Genomic DNA, 21,715 nt, shown 5'->3' with positions numbered 1-21,715 from the left:
TTAACTTGTACGATTTAAAATAAACAAGAAAAACTGGGGGGAAAATACCATCTATAAAGAAGATGAATAGATTCAATAAAGTTTTAAACATTTAAAAGTGATGAAAAGTACAATTTTTTAAAATTCCCCCTTCACTCTAAATTAGGGCTCTGGAACCTTTAACACTAAAAGAGCCATTTGGTCCAGTTTCTGATGACCAAAAACCAACGAGCCGCAAATCCCCCCTTCACTGTTTGGGGGGGAAAATTATGTTTTTTGGTCATTAATTAGATTAAATATTTACAACGATTGAATTACAATAGTCTTGTGTTTTTATAAATATATATTACAATTTGACATTCTTTTACTTTAGAAATCAGCACATAAAAGTCCCTCTAAAAATACCTAATGTGTCAAATAACTAACTAACCAGTATATTTTTTAAAATATTAGTATTTCTCTTAAAGCCAAAGAGCCTCAATGGAGGGAGAAAACAGCTGCATGGCTCTGGAGCATCGGGTTGCAGACCCCTGCTCTAATTTATTGTTAAAATGAAGCAATTAATTTGTATTTTATTAGCTATAATCTCTCAGAACTCACACAACAAACAAACTACTATGATGAAAAAAGAGTTCAATACTTTTACTTCAAGCAATCACATCCCCTATGAGCAGGTCTGACACTATATAAGTACCACACATAGTGTTTGCTCAGTCAGACACAGGGATCTCCTTGGACAATGGCTTCATTAAGAGCACAATGGCATTGTATCAGCTAATGACAGGGCTCCTCCTCGCCTTAGGTCTCCTCTGAAATGACCTGAAACACACACAGTGGAGCCATTATTAAATCCTGAGGGCACAAATAAAATAAGACTTCAAAGTTCATATTCAATCCATAATCTCACTCAGTTTATATAAGAAGTGGAATGGGTTATTTTATTTATAAAATGTAATTCCACGGTTGACACCTGTTTGTTTGTCCCACTCAAATCTCCAAAAAATACCACTTTACAACCAGGTGAGGTGGGCCTCTTGACTGCCAGCCAATCAGAGCGCCGCTATGATCAGCAGCAGCCAATCAGTGTCAAGCTCAGAATTTCACCCTAAAGTTGTTGAAAGCGAGCAAAAGCAAATATTTCAGCGCATGGCGGCATCATCTATGGCCATATTACTCCCAATCTGCGTGCGCGCGGAACCCAAGAGCAGCAGTTGATTGGCTTAGGTCGCGGCGGCGGCGTTTACCTGGGCAGGTGGAGGAGTGCAGGAGGAGGAGAGGGGCAGGGAGAAAAAGACGCGGGGCGAGAAAAGTTGACTTACCTGTAGCCCAACTTCTGGCACCCAACGCACTCTATTACCTGCTCCGACTTGAAAGTCCAGTTTCACTAGGAAGAATCGTAGAGGAAGCAAAAAAATGTCACAGGAGACAGACAAGTAAGTGATCGACCTGGCTGGAGGAGAGGAGAGGGATTTGGGTGATTTCTACCTGAAACTTCGGGACAGACATGATTGGAGCTACTTTAAATCCTCTGAGACCGTGTTTACCTCAGGAACAAAAATGACGGATCCTATCACCTGTGGATGCCAGTTATTGACACATTTCCAAGCATTTTAGGCGTAAGCGCAGGTTTCTGGCGCGGTGGATTTCATTAGAATCGCCATTTTTCACAGACAAAACAGGCTTTAAGGTGCAGCGGCAGGTTTCCATGATGAACACCTAAAGTTCTGTAGCTCCACGTTCAAATATTCTGCTTTAAACCGTCATTGTGTTTTATTTTTTAAACTTTTTTTGAGTTGGTGCAACGTTTTTGGTACTCCTAACATTTGTATTAGAGCATTTAAAAATTCACTTAAAATTACTCATATTAATTTTTTAAAGTCATATAATTATGTAATAACATTAAATTTAAAAAAGAAACATTTTTGGTCACAATAATAACTCAAAAAGTTGTAAGTAATAAAAAGAGTGTTGCTTTTTTTGGAGAAAAACTGATTTTTACAATTAAAACGTTTCTTTTGACATAAACTTCCTATCATTAAAGTTACTATAAAGTTTCTATTTATTATACTGATTTTTAAAGGATAAAAAATATATATTTATATGTAACAACTGTTTTTCTTCCACCCGATTCAGCAGTCCGACTGTTTCCAGGGTATTACATCAGTTATATAAACAGGATTTATGTCACTTTTTTATTTTTTTAAATAAAAAAATCAAAAATAACAACAAAAAGCCATTCATTACTCAATATGTTTACCCAAACTTGCTTTTAGAGAGAGTATCGCATTTAGGATTAATGGTAAAACGCATACCTTTCTTACAAAAGAGGTGCAGATGCAGGAAAAGGTCAAATTTGAAAAAGTTAAACCTTATCGTATGTTATGAAATAAATATATTACAGAAAAACAAATTTGGGTTTCAGGTATTTTTTTAAAGCAAAGGTTGACATAATTTATTTACAAGATTAAAAGTTGTTTGTTACACTTAAAAAATTCTCTTTTCCAATTTATTCAAAGGACCATAAATACATTCTTTATAATGCTTTTTTGGAACTAAATATAATGATAGTTTATACATAGGTTATCTATATTGTTGCTCAAAGAACTGACAGAGATGACATCATACCAACGCTATTTATTGTAGCAGTCAAGCCGACGCGCTGTGAGCGTCTCCTGTGGTTGGTTAATTTAAGAGGCGTAGCGCCAACAACATGTGTGCTTAACTAAACCGTGATCTTCACTTAAGTGGCCCTAATAGCTGAGAAACAAACAGAAACCTGAAAGCCTTAGATTGTGTCACAAACACAACAAAAAAGCTTTTATTGGCAGAAACTGAAACCAGCAGATCAACAGTTAAAAGAGGAGAAGATGCATCTGAAGAGCTAAAAAAAAAGAAAAACTCTTGTTGTTTTTAATGTTTTCTGACAGTAAGCGTCTGGTCGTGGTCGTCCCCAATGAGAACTCGTTCCCTGCAATGCGACGGGCGTACACCAGCGAGGATGAAGCGTGGAGGTCGTATCTGGAGAACCCGCTTACAGCCGCCACCAAAGCTATGATGAGCATCAACGGGGACGAGGACAGCGCCAACGCTCTGGGCCTGCTCTACGACTACTACAAGGTTTGCCAAAATCATACCCAAAATACCATAAGCATTTATAAACCAACACATTTTAGGTTTGAAGAAATACTCGTTTAAAATTGTCACCTAAAGGCGAATTTCTATGGTCATAGAAATTAGGAATGCTTGATTTTTGGGTCACAATTTAGTTTTGGTTTAAAATATGATTTGTGTTTTCTAAAAAGAAATCAAAAAAATCCCCTTTTTGATTGACTAATAAGCAAATAATAATGAAGAAAACCCTTTCAGTTGGCTTATAATAAGCCCGGTGTAACGGAATAAATCAAAAAAATATGAGATTAAGCACAACACATGACTTTATTACTTGTAATGGAACCATATGCAAACATTTGCAGTAGGGATGCAACAATTCACTTTTTCCACAATCTATTTAATAGTGTAACACAGAGTTTGGTTTTAAACAGTGGCATCCCGAAGGAAAACTGCAACTTTCATCAGTAAAATCCTAAATTATTACAAAAAGAATTGTGAAAAAAAGCTTCTTTTGCACCCCAGAAATTACAGATTTGATTTTTTAATTTTTTAAAACCCATCACTACTTATCATAGGTAAAATAAAGCATAACCCAAACAACTGTGGCTGTATCAAAAATATGTATTTCAGGTTTTATGTATTGTTTTAAAAACCTTCAACTTCATACATATGAGTTTCAATTAGAGGTTTAAAAATATGAAATGATATATGAAATGATGTTTGTTTCTTATGATGTCTGTGTTCTGGCAGGTTCCCAAAGAAAAAAGACTCCTACAGATTCCCAAAGTGGCTGAAGTTATAGAAGAGCAGGAAAAGAGGTTGGAAAACTGGATATGATGTCACTCCAAAAGAATGCGTATGCATAGATACACCGTATCCATGAGGTTGTCTTGCAATCACATCGATGCATTTGCATTTTCCATCAAACTCAGTGGCTGCAGTAAAAGTACAGATTGATGCTCTTAGATTACTATGAAACAAACTGCATCATGTGATTATCACCTTCATGGGATCATAATCCTGTTTTAGCATCAACATGCACTTTCATGTGTGTCTGTGTTATTACATTACATTATATTTCGCTAAAATGATCAATTTTCGATGAATCCATATCTGTATTTAGTGTTTCTTGAGTATCAGTCGCATTTTCTTGCATAGTTTGGCCGAGGATGCAACTGACATAGGATTTCTTTCTTCTTTATTATGCATCTGTCTGCTGCGACTTATACTCTGGTGCAACTTTTAGTCTGAAAAATACGGAGTACATTTTTAGTTCGTGTGTGTGTGTGAGTGACCATGCATGCCTGTCCTTTACAGACACACAAAACCACAACTGAATCATAAAAACTTGAAATGATTACATTCATAATTAAAATATTTATGAATTACCTGATTAAAGTTATACATTTTTAGATTTTTGTTAGCAAATTAATTTGTGACCAGCAACAAGAACTATATTAATCGAATGAAATTACCTCAACACTTGTATGTTATCACACAGATCTATGTTGCCCAGCAACAGCAGCAACCAATCTGAACCAGAAACGTTGGACAACCGGGTTCAAGTCCTCAAGTCTTTACCAGTGAACCTGTCAGTGAACACAGAGCCCCAGGAGGCCAAACGAGAGCCGTTCAGCACCTCGACGGAGCCGGGGTCGGCGGACGCCGGCTCACCGCCCCACGCCATGGTGAAAGCTGAAGGCTTCCCCTCCGTCTTCATGCCAGGAGCTGGACTCCACTACAGAGGGGAAGGAGAGGAGCCCACAAGGGTGGTGTTTGAGCAGAGCCCCTACGAGGCTACGACTGTCAGTCACAGCACGTACCTGAAAGAGGACCAGAAGAGTCCACCTGACAGCCCGTACGACGAGGACACTGATGGGGTGAGAATCATATCTAGTGGATGTTTTCAGGAAACGTTTCCACATTTCAGTTGATCCCCTGTCAATCTAGTTTTTTTACACTACCTCTCAGAGGTTTGAATTTTTTCTTTGTATTAGTATTTAGCCACTTCCCATTTGTCATGAATAATTTCCTCTTTGTGTGTGTTTTTTTTTTTTGCATTCTAAACAGAAGTACCACTCGTCTTCCTCTCTGGCTCCAGATGATTTCTTATTTCACGAGGCGGGAGTGTGAGTTACTGTACTATTTTTGCCTAATCATTAATAAATCAGAGCCTAGGTGAGGTCTGAAGGTTTAGGTAAAAGTCCTGTGCTTATGCTCTTGTTCTTAATTAGTTATCTTTTGACTGTGCGCAGGGACAGCTTCCAGTACACGCTGGATGCGACGCGCTCACTGCGCCAAAAGCAGGGTGAAGGACCCATGACATATCTCAACAAAGGCCAGTTCTACGCCGTGACCCTGAATGAGCTCAGTGCCAACAAGCGTCTCCGTCACCCCATCAGCAAAGTGCGGGTGAGCGTCTGCTTTGACTCCTCTGAACACCCCAATGACAAAAGCTCTGAACTAACAAGTAGAAAAGAGAATTTTGGAGGCAAACGACTGATGTTTTTAAGCACTGGTCCACTTCCATAAACAGCCTCAATGCTTTCCCAGTAGCACTTCTGCAAGTGTGGTCGCGACAACAAAGAACCTTGTTGTTTTGGGGGGGTGAGGGGGATTCCATAATATAAAACTGCTTTAGACGAGTCTGCCTTTTCCTATAAAGTAATGAAGAAGTAGAACCAACTCATCTTTAATGTATAGATCACGACAAACAAACAAAAATTCAAATCCTTATGCATCAGGGGGAGACAGAGAAAAGGTCACTCTGAGAAACTGGAGGTCGCTGGGATTTGCACTGTCTATGTCTGTGAGACCAAAGCAGGTGCTGAGCAGAGAGCAGGACATGAAACGCTGAAGACAAGTCGGATAATCCTCCGAGAAGTTGTGTGGGGGCCGAGACAAATTAGGAGAAAGTTCTAGCTAGGATTTTAACGTTTTAAATACATTGGTTCCTCGCTATATCCTGGTTCACCTTTCACGGCCTCAATGTTTTGCAGATTTATGTATGTGCTGAAACGTTGCTTGCTTTTTTCTTTTTCTTTCTTAAACAGCACATTGTGTTTTGCATCCTGCTGCATCCTGTAGATCATTGTCAATCAATCTTCTCTGTGTTGTGTCTTCTGTACAGAATGCATTCAGTTGACCAAATTTACATCTATTTTTGATCGCAATCAGATATTTGTTTTTATTCTATGAGACTGGCTTTTTTTTCTCACGAAGGTTTTAACTTTAAGAGTTTAAATAAGTGTAGTAAGTTTTGCTGCCTTAGAACATCTACAAATCGAAAAAGATAAACTTGGTGGATTTCGACTATTGCAGGTTAATTTTAGAACGAAGGACGACTGTACTACTAAGGATCCACTTGTAACTTAATTAAAATAAAATGCTGTAAAGGAAGTGTGGTGAATAAATAAAATGTTTCAACAAAAACAAAAAAAAACAACCTTTTATCAATATCAGCCAATTTGTTGAAAAACCAGATTGATCTTCACTTAGAAGATTATTTCTTCATTTATTTATGAAATGTATTAGTTGTTTTTATTTAAAGTCAGTTCTTGTTTTTTCAGGCACAGAAGCAGCTTTTTCGTCAAATCTTTGGTAGATAATCCTTGAAAATTGTTTATATATAATACTTGATATGTGCAAAAAGGTTTTACAAATAAAATTGTTTTTAGGGTGTTTTTGCTGTCACAAAAAGCAAAAAAATAAATCAACATAGAATCAAAATGTGTCACATTGGAAATCAAATGAAAAATTCCTCTAGCCATTCACGGTTTTCCCGCTCATTTAGACGTGAAATTAAAAAATGCTGAATTTTGTTTTGTTCCTGCCTTTTCAGAGTGTTTGTTCTGCCTTTTGTGAGGCGGTTTCAAAGACGATTTTAAACCATATTGTGTCTGTTTTTTTCCTGTTAGAAGCATAAACTTTAAAAAAAGTTCCAAAAAGTGGAAAAAGAGATGCTTGTTGTTACCCCAAAGGGAACTTGTTTTAAATGTGGTTGCCTCAGTTGCATCATGTCAAATGCAGATCCCACATCGTGGAAGCTATTTTTAACAGATGCTATCATGGATGCATTACATGGCAGCTCTAAACAAACGGTCTGCGTAACGACACAGACAACATTACAATAAACAACTTTTTACAAGAACATAATGGTCCTCTGTTAACATTCCTCAACCTGTTTGAAAGAATCCAGACTGTAAGTGAGGTTTTCATGAAGTTTTCTGAGCTCCTCTGGATTTTGACGTTTTTGCTCTCGTTTGGCAGAGCGTGATCATGGTGGTTTTCAGTCAGGACAAGAACCGAGACGAGCAGCTTAAATACTGGAAGTACTGGCACTCCCGCCAGCACACGGCCAAACAGCGAGTCCTGGACATCGGTAAGCTGACGGTGCTTCTCAGAGCAGATGGTGGTGGGATAGGAAAGATCGGCAGAACGTGACAGAGTGAAAAATGAGTGTTAGTGTTGGAATGTGCTCGGTGAACAAGCAAGGCATTACCAAACCAAGAGCAAACAAGCCTCCACCCATCTGTCTGCCTTTTAAACTGCCCACTGTCATCCACCATTGGGAGGAGGCGGGCCTTTCAAACGAACACATTTACAGCCTCTTAGGTGTCTTCTAAAACTAGAATCATCTTTTTGTTTCAATTCATCCACGAATGTAATTGCTTCCTCTGATTTTCAGTCGATGCGTTCAAATTTGAGCCTTATTGAATGAGTTTGTGTTAAGCTTGGAGGCGGTCTGCATTGACAAGCTCAGGCCTGCTGGGCAGGCGAAAATCAAGAGGTATGTGAAAGACTTGGGATGGAAGACAAGAGTACACAAACAGACCCACAAACACACACACCTGAGTGCAGCTTGTTGGGACACGGAGAGGAATGCTCGTCACACCATTACCTTAACTGTTCTGGTCTGTTGAAAGTACTTTTTCAGCATTCAGATCCTTATCTTGGAGCCTGTGTTCCAACTGAGACAATTGCCAAAAAACGGGAAACGTCTTTTTGCCGGTAACACCAGCCAAACGGATCATAATCTTCTGCGGTCTCACCGTTTAGCAACATTGTTTCAGTCCAAGTTTGTGCTTTTTCAACAGTGCATTGGGTATTGCTTCCTGATTGGCTGTAGCCCTTGTCAATCAATCTCCTCCATGCGGTGTCTCGTGTACAGAAGCATCGAAACAACTCTTTGATCACAAGCAGATCGCTCTATAATACTGGACTTATTTTCCTATGAAGGTCATAATGTGGATAGGGTCTATAAAGTGTGGAGTGAGGGGTTTTACGGCATTAAAACATCCTTAATCCTACTTGGTGGACTTCACCTATCAACCTAACACCCGTAATAAACAAGTGACCATTGTAATTCATTTTCATAAACAGCATTCATTAGTAAAAATATGGAGGAAAGTTCCAAATGTACTCACTGCTTTAGAGTCCATTGGTCCCCCACTTCAAAAAGAAAAGGGGGCCAGATTGTATTCATTTGGTTGGAGGTGAAAGTAAGGCATTTCCCATGGGTGATGTCACACTCAGTCCAGTTCTCATATACAGTCAATGTGCTTGAACTCCTTGCACAATAAGCATTCTGCCACAGTACCAATCTGGAGTTTGCTGAGCTTCTGTTTGTCTTCTGCATGTCTATCGTTGGTCATGGAAGCAACTGGAACACCAGAATTCAGTTATTTGAATACATATTTTAGATGTATGTGGGTCAAATGACAGCAGCCAATTACTATAGACAAAGGATGGACAGCAGGCCGGTGACTGGGTTCAAGCTGAGGAAGTCCAAGTGGTTGTTTCAGTTAAAGATCAGAGGAGGTTTTCTGCACAGCTGACTGGATCATTTCAATGGGGTCATTACTGCGTATAGGAGGGCAGTCTGGTGCCTGTTCCTGTCTTTAATGCACCTGAGGAATTTCAACGTACTGATCCAAGCGGCGTCAGCCTGATGAAGCAGATCTAAAGTGAGACAAGTTTCCTCCTCTGGAGGTTTTCCAGACATCTCTCTATACCAGAGGTGTCCAATGCGTCTTATCCCTGCCCCACCCACCACTGATCATCTGGATCAGGAGTGTTATGCCAATAAAAAACAAAATATGAGCAGGAGTAACATCAACCCTGGAGGAACAGAATAGGTCTAAACATAACACTAATTAAAAACAAGAAGGTAATTTTATATTTTTCATTGAACACAAATCTCAGTGAAGACTAATTCAAATCTGCCAAATAATCATGGATTTGAGTAATCAAATTAACTGAGACGAGTAAAAATTCCAGCTTGTTCTTTACAAAGTTTATTTATTTATTTAAATAGCTGTCTAGTATCCAGCTGAAGTCTGCCATGTAACAAGGCAGGAACAGTAAACTGATGCGCTGACCTTTAATTCCATTCTCCGAGTCGAATGGCCTCCTGTTTTTTTCTCTCACTGTCTTTGAAGCCCGGGGCCGTGTTTGCTCCAGCAGATAAGGCGTTATCTCCTAAAACTGAAGCGTGCCGTTTAATAGCCTATCTCACCAAACAAAAGCTACCAGCTTTTAGTTTCTATCACTGTCTGCTGCATTCTTGTGGATTTACTCATTTTGTTTTTTCCCCCCCTCACAGCTGATTACAAAGAAAGCTTCAACACAATCAACAATATTGAAGAAATCGCCTACAACGCCATCTCCTTCACCTGGGATGTTAACGAAGAGGCCAAGGTACAGACGACTAATGTTACAGCTTTTTTTTATTGTTTTCCTTTTCCTCAAATCCTGCATGCAGGAGTTTAATGTCACTGTAATTTTCCCAGAACACGGCCTACTATATTTACTTTTGCTGGAGGTGTGGCGTAAATGCGAAAGGAAAAAAAAAAAAAAGCAGCAGGACGGGTTTATTTGCGCCGATTGGCAGACAAACGCACACACTTGACAAAATGCTTTTTCAATAGGAGGCAAGCATCCGGCGTGCAGATGCAACAAACCCTCCAAATCGATAACAAAATGCGGAAAGTTTGGCCCTCACTTCATCTTTTAAACTTGGTTTTAAAGCAGTGGGCAGAGCGGTTCACTGTTGCTCTGTTTGCTCTCCTTGTTTCCTTGAAGCCCACTCCTTTGTGGACACTCCCTAAATGTTGGTGTTTGAACTCCAGAGTGCCCCCAAGGGCCAACACAGACCGGTCCCTGTCCCCACCCTCTTTTGTTTGTTTTGCCCTCATTTCTATGTGAGCACAAGTGTGTGTGTTTAGTGTGTAATGCAGCTTTTTTTTTCACGGCGCTAGCGGCCCGCAGATAAAGACATCGCTGGAGGAAATCCAAGCCCACTTCTCATGCCAATATTGACTCTGTCCACATTTTTGCCTGTGATTCTTTCCCGCGTTTTATCTTAATATGTGTGACAGCTGAGCGTTACTGCACCTCTTAAAGCACTAAATACTTATCTATAGCTAAGGCAATAGCTCTAGATAACCCAAAACCTTAAATGTAGTGTCTTTAGAAAATTAGATATCACATCAGACCAAAAGAATTCAGGTCATCGTCGTCGGTGTCATCTGGTGTCTCTCATCTTCCTCATCATAACAGGTCAGGTGAATTTGCCGGCCAATCTAATGCAGTCAGACCATTGTCCCTGAACCGGCTTGTGGTACCTTTGTTTGCGTGGGCAGGTGGAAAGTCCTGCTGGAAAAGAACATAATCTCCATGCAGCTTATGGGTAAAAAGCAGCAAGAAGTGCTTTAGAGTTTGTAGAGACTGTGGACGTCAGAAAACACAGTGGACTTTACCTGCAGGTGACATGGCATCTCAACCCAACATTGACTTCACACTGGACTTTAAAGACCCACTCTGATGAAAAATGTGTTTTTGGGTGCTTTTGACACGATCTTGAGGCATTATTCTCATGATGGAGGACGCATATAAAGAAAATTAAGATGAACTTTGCGTTTCAGAGTATTTTTTTAATTGAAATTGTTGTAAATCAGGAGCAGACGAAAAAATGCTGTTGGATACCATGTATTTTCCTCCTCTCAATCTTCTGTTAAAATGCTTGGATACAGCCAGCGGCACCACACATAGAAGCATATGTGTCTCATATTTCAAAATAAAAGTCTATACCGGAAATGATTTTTGTATTTTCACATTAAAGCTGCGTTTGTTGACTCAAAAATTAAATTAAAAAATCAATCCGCAAAATGGCTTTTTATTTTTCAACACCGCTTATTCTGTCACTTAATTAAAATGATGAAGAAAATGGTATTAGACATTTCATTTTCAAAAAGTTCTCTAGTAAATGTGTAGTTAAATTCAATTAGAAATATTTAATTTGACAATTAAAATGGTTTAACAGAAATGCTTTTTCATTTTCACGCTGCCTGTCACAAACTAGGGTTGTGTCCAAATTCCTTCACTAATCACTACATGGTGCACGCTATAGTACGTTCACCATTTTATAGTGTTGTCCAAATCTACAATTCCAAAATTGAGTGCCCTGGAAATTTCCCAGAAGTCTCTGTGAAAAACCAGTGTGCATCGATGCTCACTAGAATATGCTCAGCGAATATAAACCACTATGCATTGCGTCTGAACAATTTTTGCCAAAAAAATGAATTTAAATATATTTTTTTGATAAACCATCAACGTTTTTATCTTCAGAAGACAGTGGATTCATAAATAATTGTCATAAAACGCTCATATTAATTAAATTTCAACTTTGTGAAATCGATGACGCCTTATCCGCCGTATAAGAAAAAGTAGTGAGCGTGGTGTCTGACTTGCTTTCATAATCCAGGGCACTACATAGTGCCGGACTAGTTGTTAGGGATTAAGGTAGAAATTCGGACACATTTAAAAATAAAAATTGGGGTGGGGGCTGCAGAACTTCATGTTTCCAAGACAAAATAATATTGTTACCATGACATTGAAAATAAAATATTTTTAATTATATATTGGTTAATGACTTACTGCAATTAGTCTGTTTTATCATTTCATCATCTTTAGGGACCTATGTGCCCCCCCCCCCCCCCCCCCTCAGTCTGGGCCCCTAGAATCAGCCACCTTTACCCCCCCTCCCCAGGAAACAGCACTCTGTGAACAGTTAGCATGATGTCCGTCCGTGTGAAGGCTGTGAAGACTCTCTCCTGTAACAGTGTGGCTTTCTGACTCAGACTGAGTGGCTGTTTAAGGGCTTAGGAAACCTTTGCCGGTGTTTGAGTTGATTATCTGATCAGGGTGTGACACTGTGAGGCTCCAAAACTGTTTTTTTTACATCCAGATTCCCTCCCTAACTCCTAAAAGACCATTTAGTGCGGGACAATCCAAGCCCTGGATTTGAATGTAATCTGGACACCAGGCTCACTACTTTTCTTTTTCTGAAACAGCAGATATGATGTCACCTATTTGCCAAAGTAAAAGCCTAATAAATATAAGCATTTTACAGAGAACATTGTTGTCTATATGAGCATTAATGCACATTGTTTTTTTATTGTTTTGCAAAGATTTCTGGGGAATTTCTAGGGAAGTATTAGTTTTATATCAAATACCAGTTTCACTTCTGTAATCAATGAAACATTTTTAAACTTTAACAAGATTCAGGTTTTTACTAAAGTGAACCTGAACATAATCCTTAGACTTAAAATGCAGCTGCATGTAAAGACTCATTTTAAACCTTTTTTTCCTTCCTTTTTCTCTCTTTTGAAGATCTTCATCACAGTCAACTGTCTGAGCACAGACTTCTCCTCTCAGAAAGGGGTCAAGGGTCTCCCGCTCATGATCCAGATCGACACCTACAGTTACAACAACCGCAGCAACAAGCCCCTGCATAGGGCCTACTCGCAGATCAAGGTCTTCTGTGACAAGGTGATGAAAGGTTCCTGCAAAAGAGTCCAGAAAACATCATTTCTCTCCAGAGACGAGAAAGACTGAAATCCACATGTTTGTAGTTTATGGCCACATAACTCACTGTAGGAGAGCTGAAGAAGGACCAATGTGGGATCGGAAGCAGACAGAAAAATAAAATAAAAGTCAGTTTTCCAGGATGGGAGGCCTCCATCTTTAATTGTTCAAAGAGATTCCAAAAATCCTGAATTTTAACAACCTATTGTTAAACTATCACTTTCACGTCAGACACTTTTGTCACCTGTAAAGAGTTTATCTTCAACACAGATCTTCTTTCTCTTTCGGCTTTTCCCATCAGGGGTCGCCACAGCGAATCATCCTTTTCCACCTCACTCTATCATGGACATCTTCTACCCTAACATTAGCCAACTTCATGTCCTCTGTTAAGACATCCATGTATCTCCTCTTTGGCCGTCCTCTTGCCCTCCTGCCAGGCAGCTCCATCTCCAACATCCTTCTACCAATATATCCACTATCCCTCCTCTGAACATGTCCAAACCATCTCAGTCTGGCTTCTCTGACTTTGTCGCTGACACAGGCAACATGAGCCGTCCCTCTGATGTACTCGTTCCTTATCCTGTCTAACCTGGTCACTCCTAAGGAGAACCTCAACATCTTCATCTCCGCTACCTCCATCTCAGCCTCTTGTCTCTGTCTCACTGCTACCGTCTCTAACCCATAGAGCAGAGCTGGTCTCACCACTGTCTTGTACACCTTTCCTTTGAGTCTTGCTGGCACTCTTCTGTCACACAACACTCCTGACACTTTCCTCCAACCGCTCCAACCTGCCTGCACTCGCCTCTTCACCTCTTTTCCACACTCCCCATCACACTGAACTGTTGACCCCAAGTACTTAAACTCCTGCACCTTCTTCACCTCAGCCCCCTGTAACCTAACGCTTCTACCTTGATCCCTCTCGTTCAGACACATGTATTCTGTCTTACTACGACTGACCTTCATACCTCTTCTTTCCAGAGCAAACCTCCACCTCTCTAGCTGTTCCTCCACCTGCTCTCTACTCTCACTGCAAATTACAATGTCATCCGCAAACATCATTGTCCAGGGAGATTCCTGTCTTACCTCATCTGTCAGCCTGTCCATCAGCATAGCAAACAAAAAAGGACTCAAAGCTGATCCTTGGTGTAGTCCCACCTCCACCTTGAACTCCTCTGTCTGACCTACAGCACATCTCACCACCGTCATACTTCTCTCATACATGTCCTGAACTACTCTGACATACTTTTCTGCCACTCCAGACGACCTCATACAGTACCACAGCTCCTCCCTCGGCACCCTGTCATACGCCTTCTCTAAATCTACGAACACACAATGCAGCTCCTTCTGACCTTCTCTGTACTTTTCCATCAACATTCTCAAAGCAAAAATGGGATCAGTGGTGCTCTTACGGGGCATGAAACCATACTGCTGCTCACAAATCTCCACCTTCTTCCTAAGCCTGGCTTCCACTACTCTTTCCCACAGCTTCATTGTGTGGCTCATCAACTTTATTCCTCTATAGTTGCTGCAGTTCTGCGTGTCACCCTTGTTCTTAAAGATTGGGACCAGAACGCTTCTCCTCCATTCCTCAGGCATCTTCTCACTCTCTAAAATCCTATTGAACAACCTTGTTAGAAATTCCACTGCTGTCTCTCCTAGGCACTTCCATACCTCCACAGGTACGTCATCAGGACCAACGGCCTTTCCGCTCTTCATCCTTTTCAGAGCCTTCCTAACCTCATCCTTTCCAATCTCTGCTACTTCCTGCTCCACAACAACCACATCTTCCTCCCTTCTTTCCCTGTCATTTTCCTCGTTCATCAGCTCCTCAAAATACTCCTTCCATCTTTTCTGTACACTCTCTTGGGTTGTTAGCACCTTTCCATCTCTGTCCTTAATCACCCTTATCTGTTGCACGTCCTTCCCATCTCTGTCTCTCTGTCTGGCTAGCCTGTACAAGTCCTTCTCTCCTTCCTTTGTGTCTAACCTGTCATATAGCTCATCGTAAGCTTTCTGTTTGGCCTTTGCCACCTCTCTTTTCACTCTACGCTGCGCTTCCTTGTACTCCTGTCTACCTTCCTCAGTCCTTTCTACATCCCACTTCCTTTTAGCCAACCTCTTCCTCTGGACGCATTCCTGTACTTCCTCATTCCACCACCAAGTCTCTTTACCGTCTTTCCTCTTTCCAGATGACACACCTAGCACCTTCCTACCTGTTTCCCTGATAATCTCTGCTGTAGTTTCCCAGTCATCTGGAAGCTCATCCTGACCACCCAGGACCTGCCTCAACTTCTGCCTAAATTCCTCACAAGTTTCTTCATTCTGTAGCTTCCACCACTTGGTCTTCTTTTCTGTTTTCCCTCTCTTCTTCTTCCTGACCTCCAGAGTCATCTTACACACCACCATGCGGTGCTGTCTGGCTACACTCTCTCCTACCACCACTTTGCAGTCATTAACCTCTCTCAAATGACCTCGTCTACATAGGATGTAGTCCACCTGAGTACTCCTACCTCCACTTCTGTATGTCACTCTATGTTCCTCTCTCTTCTGGAAGTAAGTGTTGACTACAGCCATTTCCATCCTCTTCGCAAAGTCCACCACCATCTGTCCCTCCAGATTCCTTTCCTTCACACCAAACCTGCCCATCACCTCCTCATCACCTCTGTTGCCCTCACCAACATGCCCATTAAAGTCTGCTCCAATAACAACTCTCTCTCCTCTGGGAAAACTCTCTATGACCTCATCCAACTCACTCCAGAATCTCTCCTTCACTTCTAACTCACAGCCAACCTGTGGCGCATACCCACTGACTACATTCACCATCACCCCTTCAATTTCTAACTTTAGGCTCATCATCCTGTCTGAGACTCTTTTCACCTCTAGAACACTGTTTACAAACTCCCCCTTCAGAATCACTCCTACCCCGTTTCTCTTCCTATCAACACCATGATAGAACAGTTTATATCCTCCTCCAATACTACGTGCCTTGCTGCCCTTCCACCTTGTCTCCTGCACACACAGTACATCTACCTTCCTTCTCTCCATCATGTCTGCCAGCTCTCTGCCTTTCCCTGTCATTGTGCCAACGTTAAGAGTCCCTATTCTCAAACCTATGTTCCTGCCTTTTCCCTTCTCTCTCTGGCCACGGACCCTTCTGCCTCCCCTCTTTCTTCCACCAACAGTAGTCAAATTTCCACCGACACCCTGTAGGTTAACAGCATCGGTGGCGGTCGTTGTTAACCCGGGCCTCGACCGATCCGGTATGTCTAAAGTGTTGTGGATGATTCGCATGGTTATTTTGGCAATTTTTACGCCGGATGCCCTTCCTGACGCAACCCTCTCTATTTATCCGGGCTTGGGACCGGCACAGAAGTTACTGGCTTGCAACCCCTGTGGCTAGATTGCAACCCCTGTGGCTAGATATCTTCAACACAGATACTTTCCATTAAGCCTTACGTCACACAGGCCCAGGCCAGACATCCTGATGATGTGGCGTAAAGATCCATTTTCAAGTTTGTCAAACTGTTTCTGGTTTCAACTTATTTTCAAAATGAACTTTACTCTGAAAATTTACAGAAACGTTGCTTCCTGCTCATAAAGCTGTGAAAAAGAATTTAAATTCTAAAAAAAAACATCTGATCAACATCAGGTGTTTTTGTTAGTTTTTTGAAACCATAAATAACACAAAATAATGACAGTTATGGCAACACATTTGAATTATTGGCAGTAAAAACATTTAGGTTTGAGATATAGAAACACAGTAAGAGATCTAAAAAGTGTTTTTTAGATTCCACAAAGTTGTCGTTGATTTTTCTATCTTTTTAAGTATGAAATTAAAAGAAAATGTACACAATAACACAATAATGGGTAGAAACAACCAAAAAAAATGACTCTTTATGGCTTGTATTGTAAAGTCTGTCATCAGTTATGATGTTTTCAGTAAAACTGTACAGACATGACAGACTTCTAGTGGTCTGCCTGCACTCATCTTCAGACCAGGCTGGAGATGCACAGAAAACACAGAATTTTGCTGATAATTTCATGAATCGTTTTAAACTTTTAATCGTTTATTTATTTGTTTGTCCTTTTCTACATTTTCCCTCTCAGGGAGCAGAGAGAAAAATAAGAGATGAAGAGAGAAAATTGTTCCGCAAAAAGTCAAAAGGTTGGATCTGCATTTATTTTAACGTCACAATCATCAAATCTCAGCATACAGGCATGACTCCATCTGTTTCTTATATTAATGAAAGTAATAATCATTTCCAGGCAAAGACAGCAATGTTGGAGTCATAACCGTTCCCAAAAAGTCCGACACCACCTATTTCAAGACCATGACCGACCTAGAGGCGCAGCCAGTTCTGTTCATCCCTGATGTTCACTTTGGGACCCTTCAGAGGGCTGGACAGGTGACTTTATAACACGTTCCACTCAATGATATTTTAGTGTAATGCTACATTCACATCGCCCTCTGCAACCCGCATTCAAACAACCACTTCTAATGAAAAGTCTATGTAAACATGTGTTTCAGGCTTCCGCGTTGAAAACTCTTGCGTTTCTGCGTCCGTTTTTGGGCTTCACGAACAAAACGCACAGCCGATCCATGCATGTTGAAACTTAAACCAGGTTGAACTTTGACCAATCAGGGACTCAGATTTGGTAGTGAAGTATGGAAGACGTCCCTTTTTAATTTACGGAAGTTCCAACCGTTTGAAAATTGATCATGAAGGAGAATTTAATAATTGCTGTTTGTGTACAACTGGAATTATACGACACCAGGTCGTTCATATTTCAAAATAGAGCTGTGAAAGGAAAAGCCTGGAGCGAGATCCACCAGATTTGCACCACTTTCTGGTGGCGGATATCTGCTGGTATCGGGTAGTGACCTCATATCCTAAACGCGTTTTTAGCACCTTCTGTCATCTGCCCGGGGGGGGAACAAAGCTTCAGAGTTTTTACATCTTAATACTCTCCTTTCAGGTGTTTGCCTTCAACACAGAGGAAATGGATAGAGAAGGGTGAGTATTATCTAAAAAAGGTATTGTTTTTGCTCAAATAATGTCCTTAGTATAGTTTATGCCAGATCAAACCCTAGTTTTAGCACAAATCAAAGAGACCACCTGACAGCATGGCACACCTCATGTTTGTGTGTTTTCAGAGGCGTGCTGGTGAAGAGGATGTTCAGGCCGTCAGATGAAGATCTGTGTCCATCCCCTCTCAAACAGATCAAAGAGGAGACGCACAAAAGAGGTAAACATCGCTCCACATTCTCCTGACAAACACAATTTGATTAGCTAAAGCTTATTTGAAAAAATATATAACTCCACCCAGACCATATACACATAATTAATTATTCATTCCCGGAGAACCCAAGAGCAATTTTCGTCTGGGCTTTGCCTTTTTTTTTTTTTTTTCATTTTGACAGCGGCCAAAATGATTTCAAAAATGATTTCTCAGTCATGATTACTATATTATTATTAGTACCTTTTTTCCCAATAAACTTAATTGCACATTTTTCAATTTACAGAAACTGTGGCCAAAAGTTGGCCCCATGGGTTAAACTAAGGCTACGTTCACACTTCAGGGCTTAATGCTCAATTCCGATTTTTTTGAAAAAAATCCAATTTTTTTGCAAGGCCGTTCACATTTCCAATTAAATGCAAATTTTTGTGATCTCCTGTGTGAACCTGAAATGACCCATTAGTGTCCCGCATGCGCAGAAGAGTACTCAACACTGAACGACGTCACTCATTGTTTGCGGAAGTAGCTAACATTAACCATGGACGTCAACAACAGTGTTGTCAACAGCGGAGCTCTTTTTGAATTATTAAATTTACTTTCACAAAGGAGCCAGCACAATTACAATCTTCTCATTTTAAGAAGGCATTGCAGCCAGGATCGTCTGTAACCACTGTTGTGGAATGAGGATGTGTATGTGCTGGGGCAGCACGCGTGTGTGTGTAATAAGAGACAGGAGAGCGCGTGTAGGGAGGTCGAGAATGAGGGGGGCAGTGTGGGCGCGCATTCATGTTGTGTGTAACGGAGGAAGGAGAACGGTGATAAAAGAAGGTGGACTCTTTGGACTCTATGGACTCTTTATAACCCACTCTGGAGAATCTGAGGGTCCGAACGGGGAAGTGAACCCAGGAGGAGGATCCGCCTTCAGCCCTGGAGAAGGTCTCCCCCGCGCTTCTGACCAACGTCGGAAAGGGAGAAAAAAAAAGTCATGGCGGGAAAGATTCAACACCACGCTCTACCATCTCACTGGAAATATTTTTCAAAAACCGTCCCACTGGTCTCAGCAGCATCGTCCGCCATGGTTGATGTTTATGTTCTAGTTCCCGCCTACGTAAATACAGAATTATGAAGTTTGTAGCGTTTCAATGACGTACGGGTCGGATTCATGTGGCCTGGCCGGTCAGACGGAGGTCGCATTTGAAAAGATCGGATACGTATCGGATTCAGGACCACATATCCAAGTGGCCTGGGTCATATTTGAAAAGATCGGATCTGTGTCGTTCAGACTGTCATGAAAAGATCAGATGCAGGTCGCATAGGGAAAAAAGAAATCGGAATTGGTTCGTTTCAGCCTGCAGTGTGAACGTAGCCTTAATGATTTGGGGGATGCCACACCCCTTCTTCCTTTATATCTCTTTTTATTATTTGATCAGCTAGATCTAGTGATTTTTTAAAATTGTTTTACTATTAAAAGTCTTTACCAACCGTTGTTTCCATTCAGAGAAACCCCAATGGATAGGAAATAATTTTTAACCTTCTAGATTGGTTTGCAAATTCTAGATGCAACTATTCCAGCCTTGTGAACCCTGCAAATCTTGTTTTTTTACACAAATAAGCCAGCTGCAGAGCCTTTGCATTACAAAGAGTAAGATAAAAACAGCTGTTATAAGGATCCTTTTACAGAGGGTGATGAAGACAACTACTCGTGGTACATGCTGTACTGCCCCCCTGTGGCTTCCTTAGCTTATTGCAATCAACATTTTTCTAAAATCAAAGCTTTTAGGATGGCCTCCTGGAGAATTGTACCAAATTAAAGTCATTTTTAAAGGGAGTAAAAACACGTGGCTGCTGCAAAGTCATGCTAGAAAATTGGGTTTTGGTTTCATATATAACATTAGAGCAAGTTATTTTCATAAAGACTACACCTTTAAAAGAAAAACAACTGTACTTCCTCCGAACAGTTTATTTATCTATTTTCATTATATATAGTGGTGGTGTTTTTTTCAATAATTAAATAAAAAAGCCGGTTTTGAGTCTAAAATGTTTTCTATGTTGTTTCCAGTCCAAACCCAGATACATGATAAAACATATGCACTGTGTGTTTGGCTTCCTCTGATCTGCAGTGCTGCTGTACGTCAGAAAGGAGACGGAGGAGGTGTTTGACGCTCTCATGCTGAAGTCTCCAACACTCAGAGGCCTTATGGATGCTGTAAGTGCCGCCTCCCCGCCCGCTTTTGGTGAAAGCTGCAATTAGTGCCCAGCAGAGCCTCTGCTTAAAGGCCACTCTTCATTTGTCCACAGATATCAGAGAAGTACGGCGTGCCTACAGAGAGGATCGCCAAAGTATACAAGAAAAGTAAAAAAGGGTGAGCGTGGATGCAGAAAGAAAGAAAAACAACTCCATCACTTTGATCCCTAACAACTGATTTATCCAGTGTTTTAATTTTGCAACAGTATCCTGGTGAACATGGATGATAACATCATCGAGCATTACTCCAACGAAGACACCTTCATCCTCAACATCGAGAGCTGTGCAGATTCCTTCAAGATCATCCTGACGGAGATCTGACATCTTCACGCCACACCTCAGAGACTGCAGTCAGAGGGGAAGCGTGTCCTCTGATAAGCTCAGTCGTGGAGAAATGGGACGCTCCAACACTATGAAGCAAGTCATACTGTCCATCTATGAAAGGACACACATTCAAAATATGGATCCCACTTATTCATGTTCATTTGATTGTTTTTTTCCCTTTTTTATTATATAGATGATTATATTTTTTTGTACAGATTCAATATTTTTGCCAAACAATAACCAGGAAAAACATATGGAAACATTTCATATTAATCAAATCCAAGTAACTGAGAAGGTCTTTTTTTCTTTTTTTGCATGTTTTTTTAGATGTTATTTATTTTGTAAAATCTTTAACATTTAATCCCAGAATTTCAAATATCATAGAACATTTCAGTGACTCTTCCAGTCACCATTTCTAAATAACTTAGAAGGTTTTTAAAAGGTTTGCAACGCCGACCTTTAGGAGCTCCTTCATGACATTTAAATAATTCATGTAATATTAGGATTTTGGAGTATTTTCCCTTTAAGGTGGACATTTACCTCATGTTTGAAGCAAAAAAAATGTGTTCCATTATTGTTTTTGGACAGACTCAACCTGTGAGTGTATTTTTCCTTTTTTTCTGAAGTATTTAAAAAATAAATAAATAGATAAAGAATTCATGTTTCTGTGGGTTTTGTTTTTGTGCACATTTTACAGAAAAGCATGTTCTTCTTGGAAATTCATCTTCTACAGTTGTGGTAATAAGATTACATACTCCGGAAGAAATTATGATTTTAAGAATATGAATGGGGTATCCTTTTTAAATCATAAAATAAAGATTTGTATGATAAGCAATATACTCAATCATTGTAACCCTTGTGCTATCCTAGGCACTTTACCATTGGGAGTTGGGTCATCTAGACCCACTAGACAGTGCTCTGAACCTTTTTTCTTCATTGATTTGTGATCTT

At 40.4% G+C, this 21,715-nt stretch overlaps 1 protein-coding gene across 1 annotated transcript; it reads left to right on the top strand.

Moving 5' to 3' along the window:
* The first annotated feature begins 1,104 nt into the window (after positions 1–1,104).
* Positions 1,105–21,423, top strand: LOC101159028 (grainyhead-like protein 2 homolog). The gene is made up of 16 exons (XM_023960185.1): positions 1,105–1,412; positions 2,907–3,096; positions 3,841–3,908; positions 4,592–4,970; positions 5,161–5,219; positions 5,346–5,502; positions 7,360–7,471; positions 9,695–9,789; positions 12,763–12,921; positions 17,065–17,122; positions 17,224–17,363; positions 17,935–17,972; positions 18,113–18,204; positions 20,316–20,401; positions 20,494–20,558; positions 20,647–21,423. The coding sequence occupies exons 1-16, from the start codon at positions 1,393–1,395 to the stop codon at positions 20,759–20,761; spliced, it is 1,833 nt and encodes a 610-aa protein (XP_023815953.1). The 5' UTR covers positions 1,105–1,392; the 3' UTR covers positions 20,762–21,423.
* The last annotated feature ends 292 nt before the right edge of the window (positions 21,424–21,715 follow it).

The sequence above is a fragment of the Oryzias latipes genome, chromosome 11 (genome assembly GCF_002234675.1).
Source record: "Oryzias latipes chromosome 11, ASM223467v1".
NCBI lineage: Eukaryota > Metazoa > Chordata > Actinopteri > Beloniformes > Adrianichthyidae > Oryzias > Oryzias latipes.
This window is presented reverse-complemented; position numbering and strand designations above follow the sequence as displayed.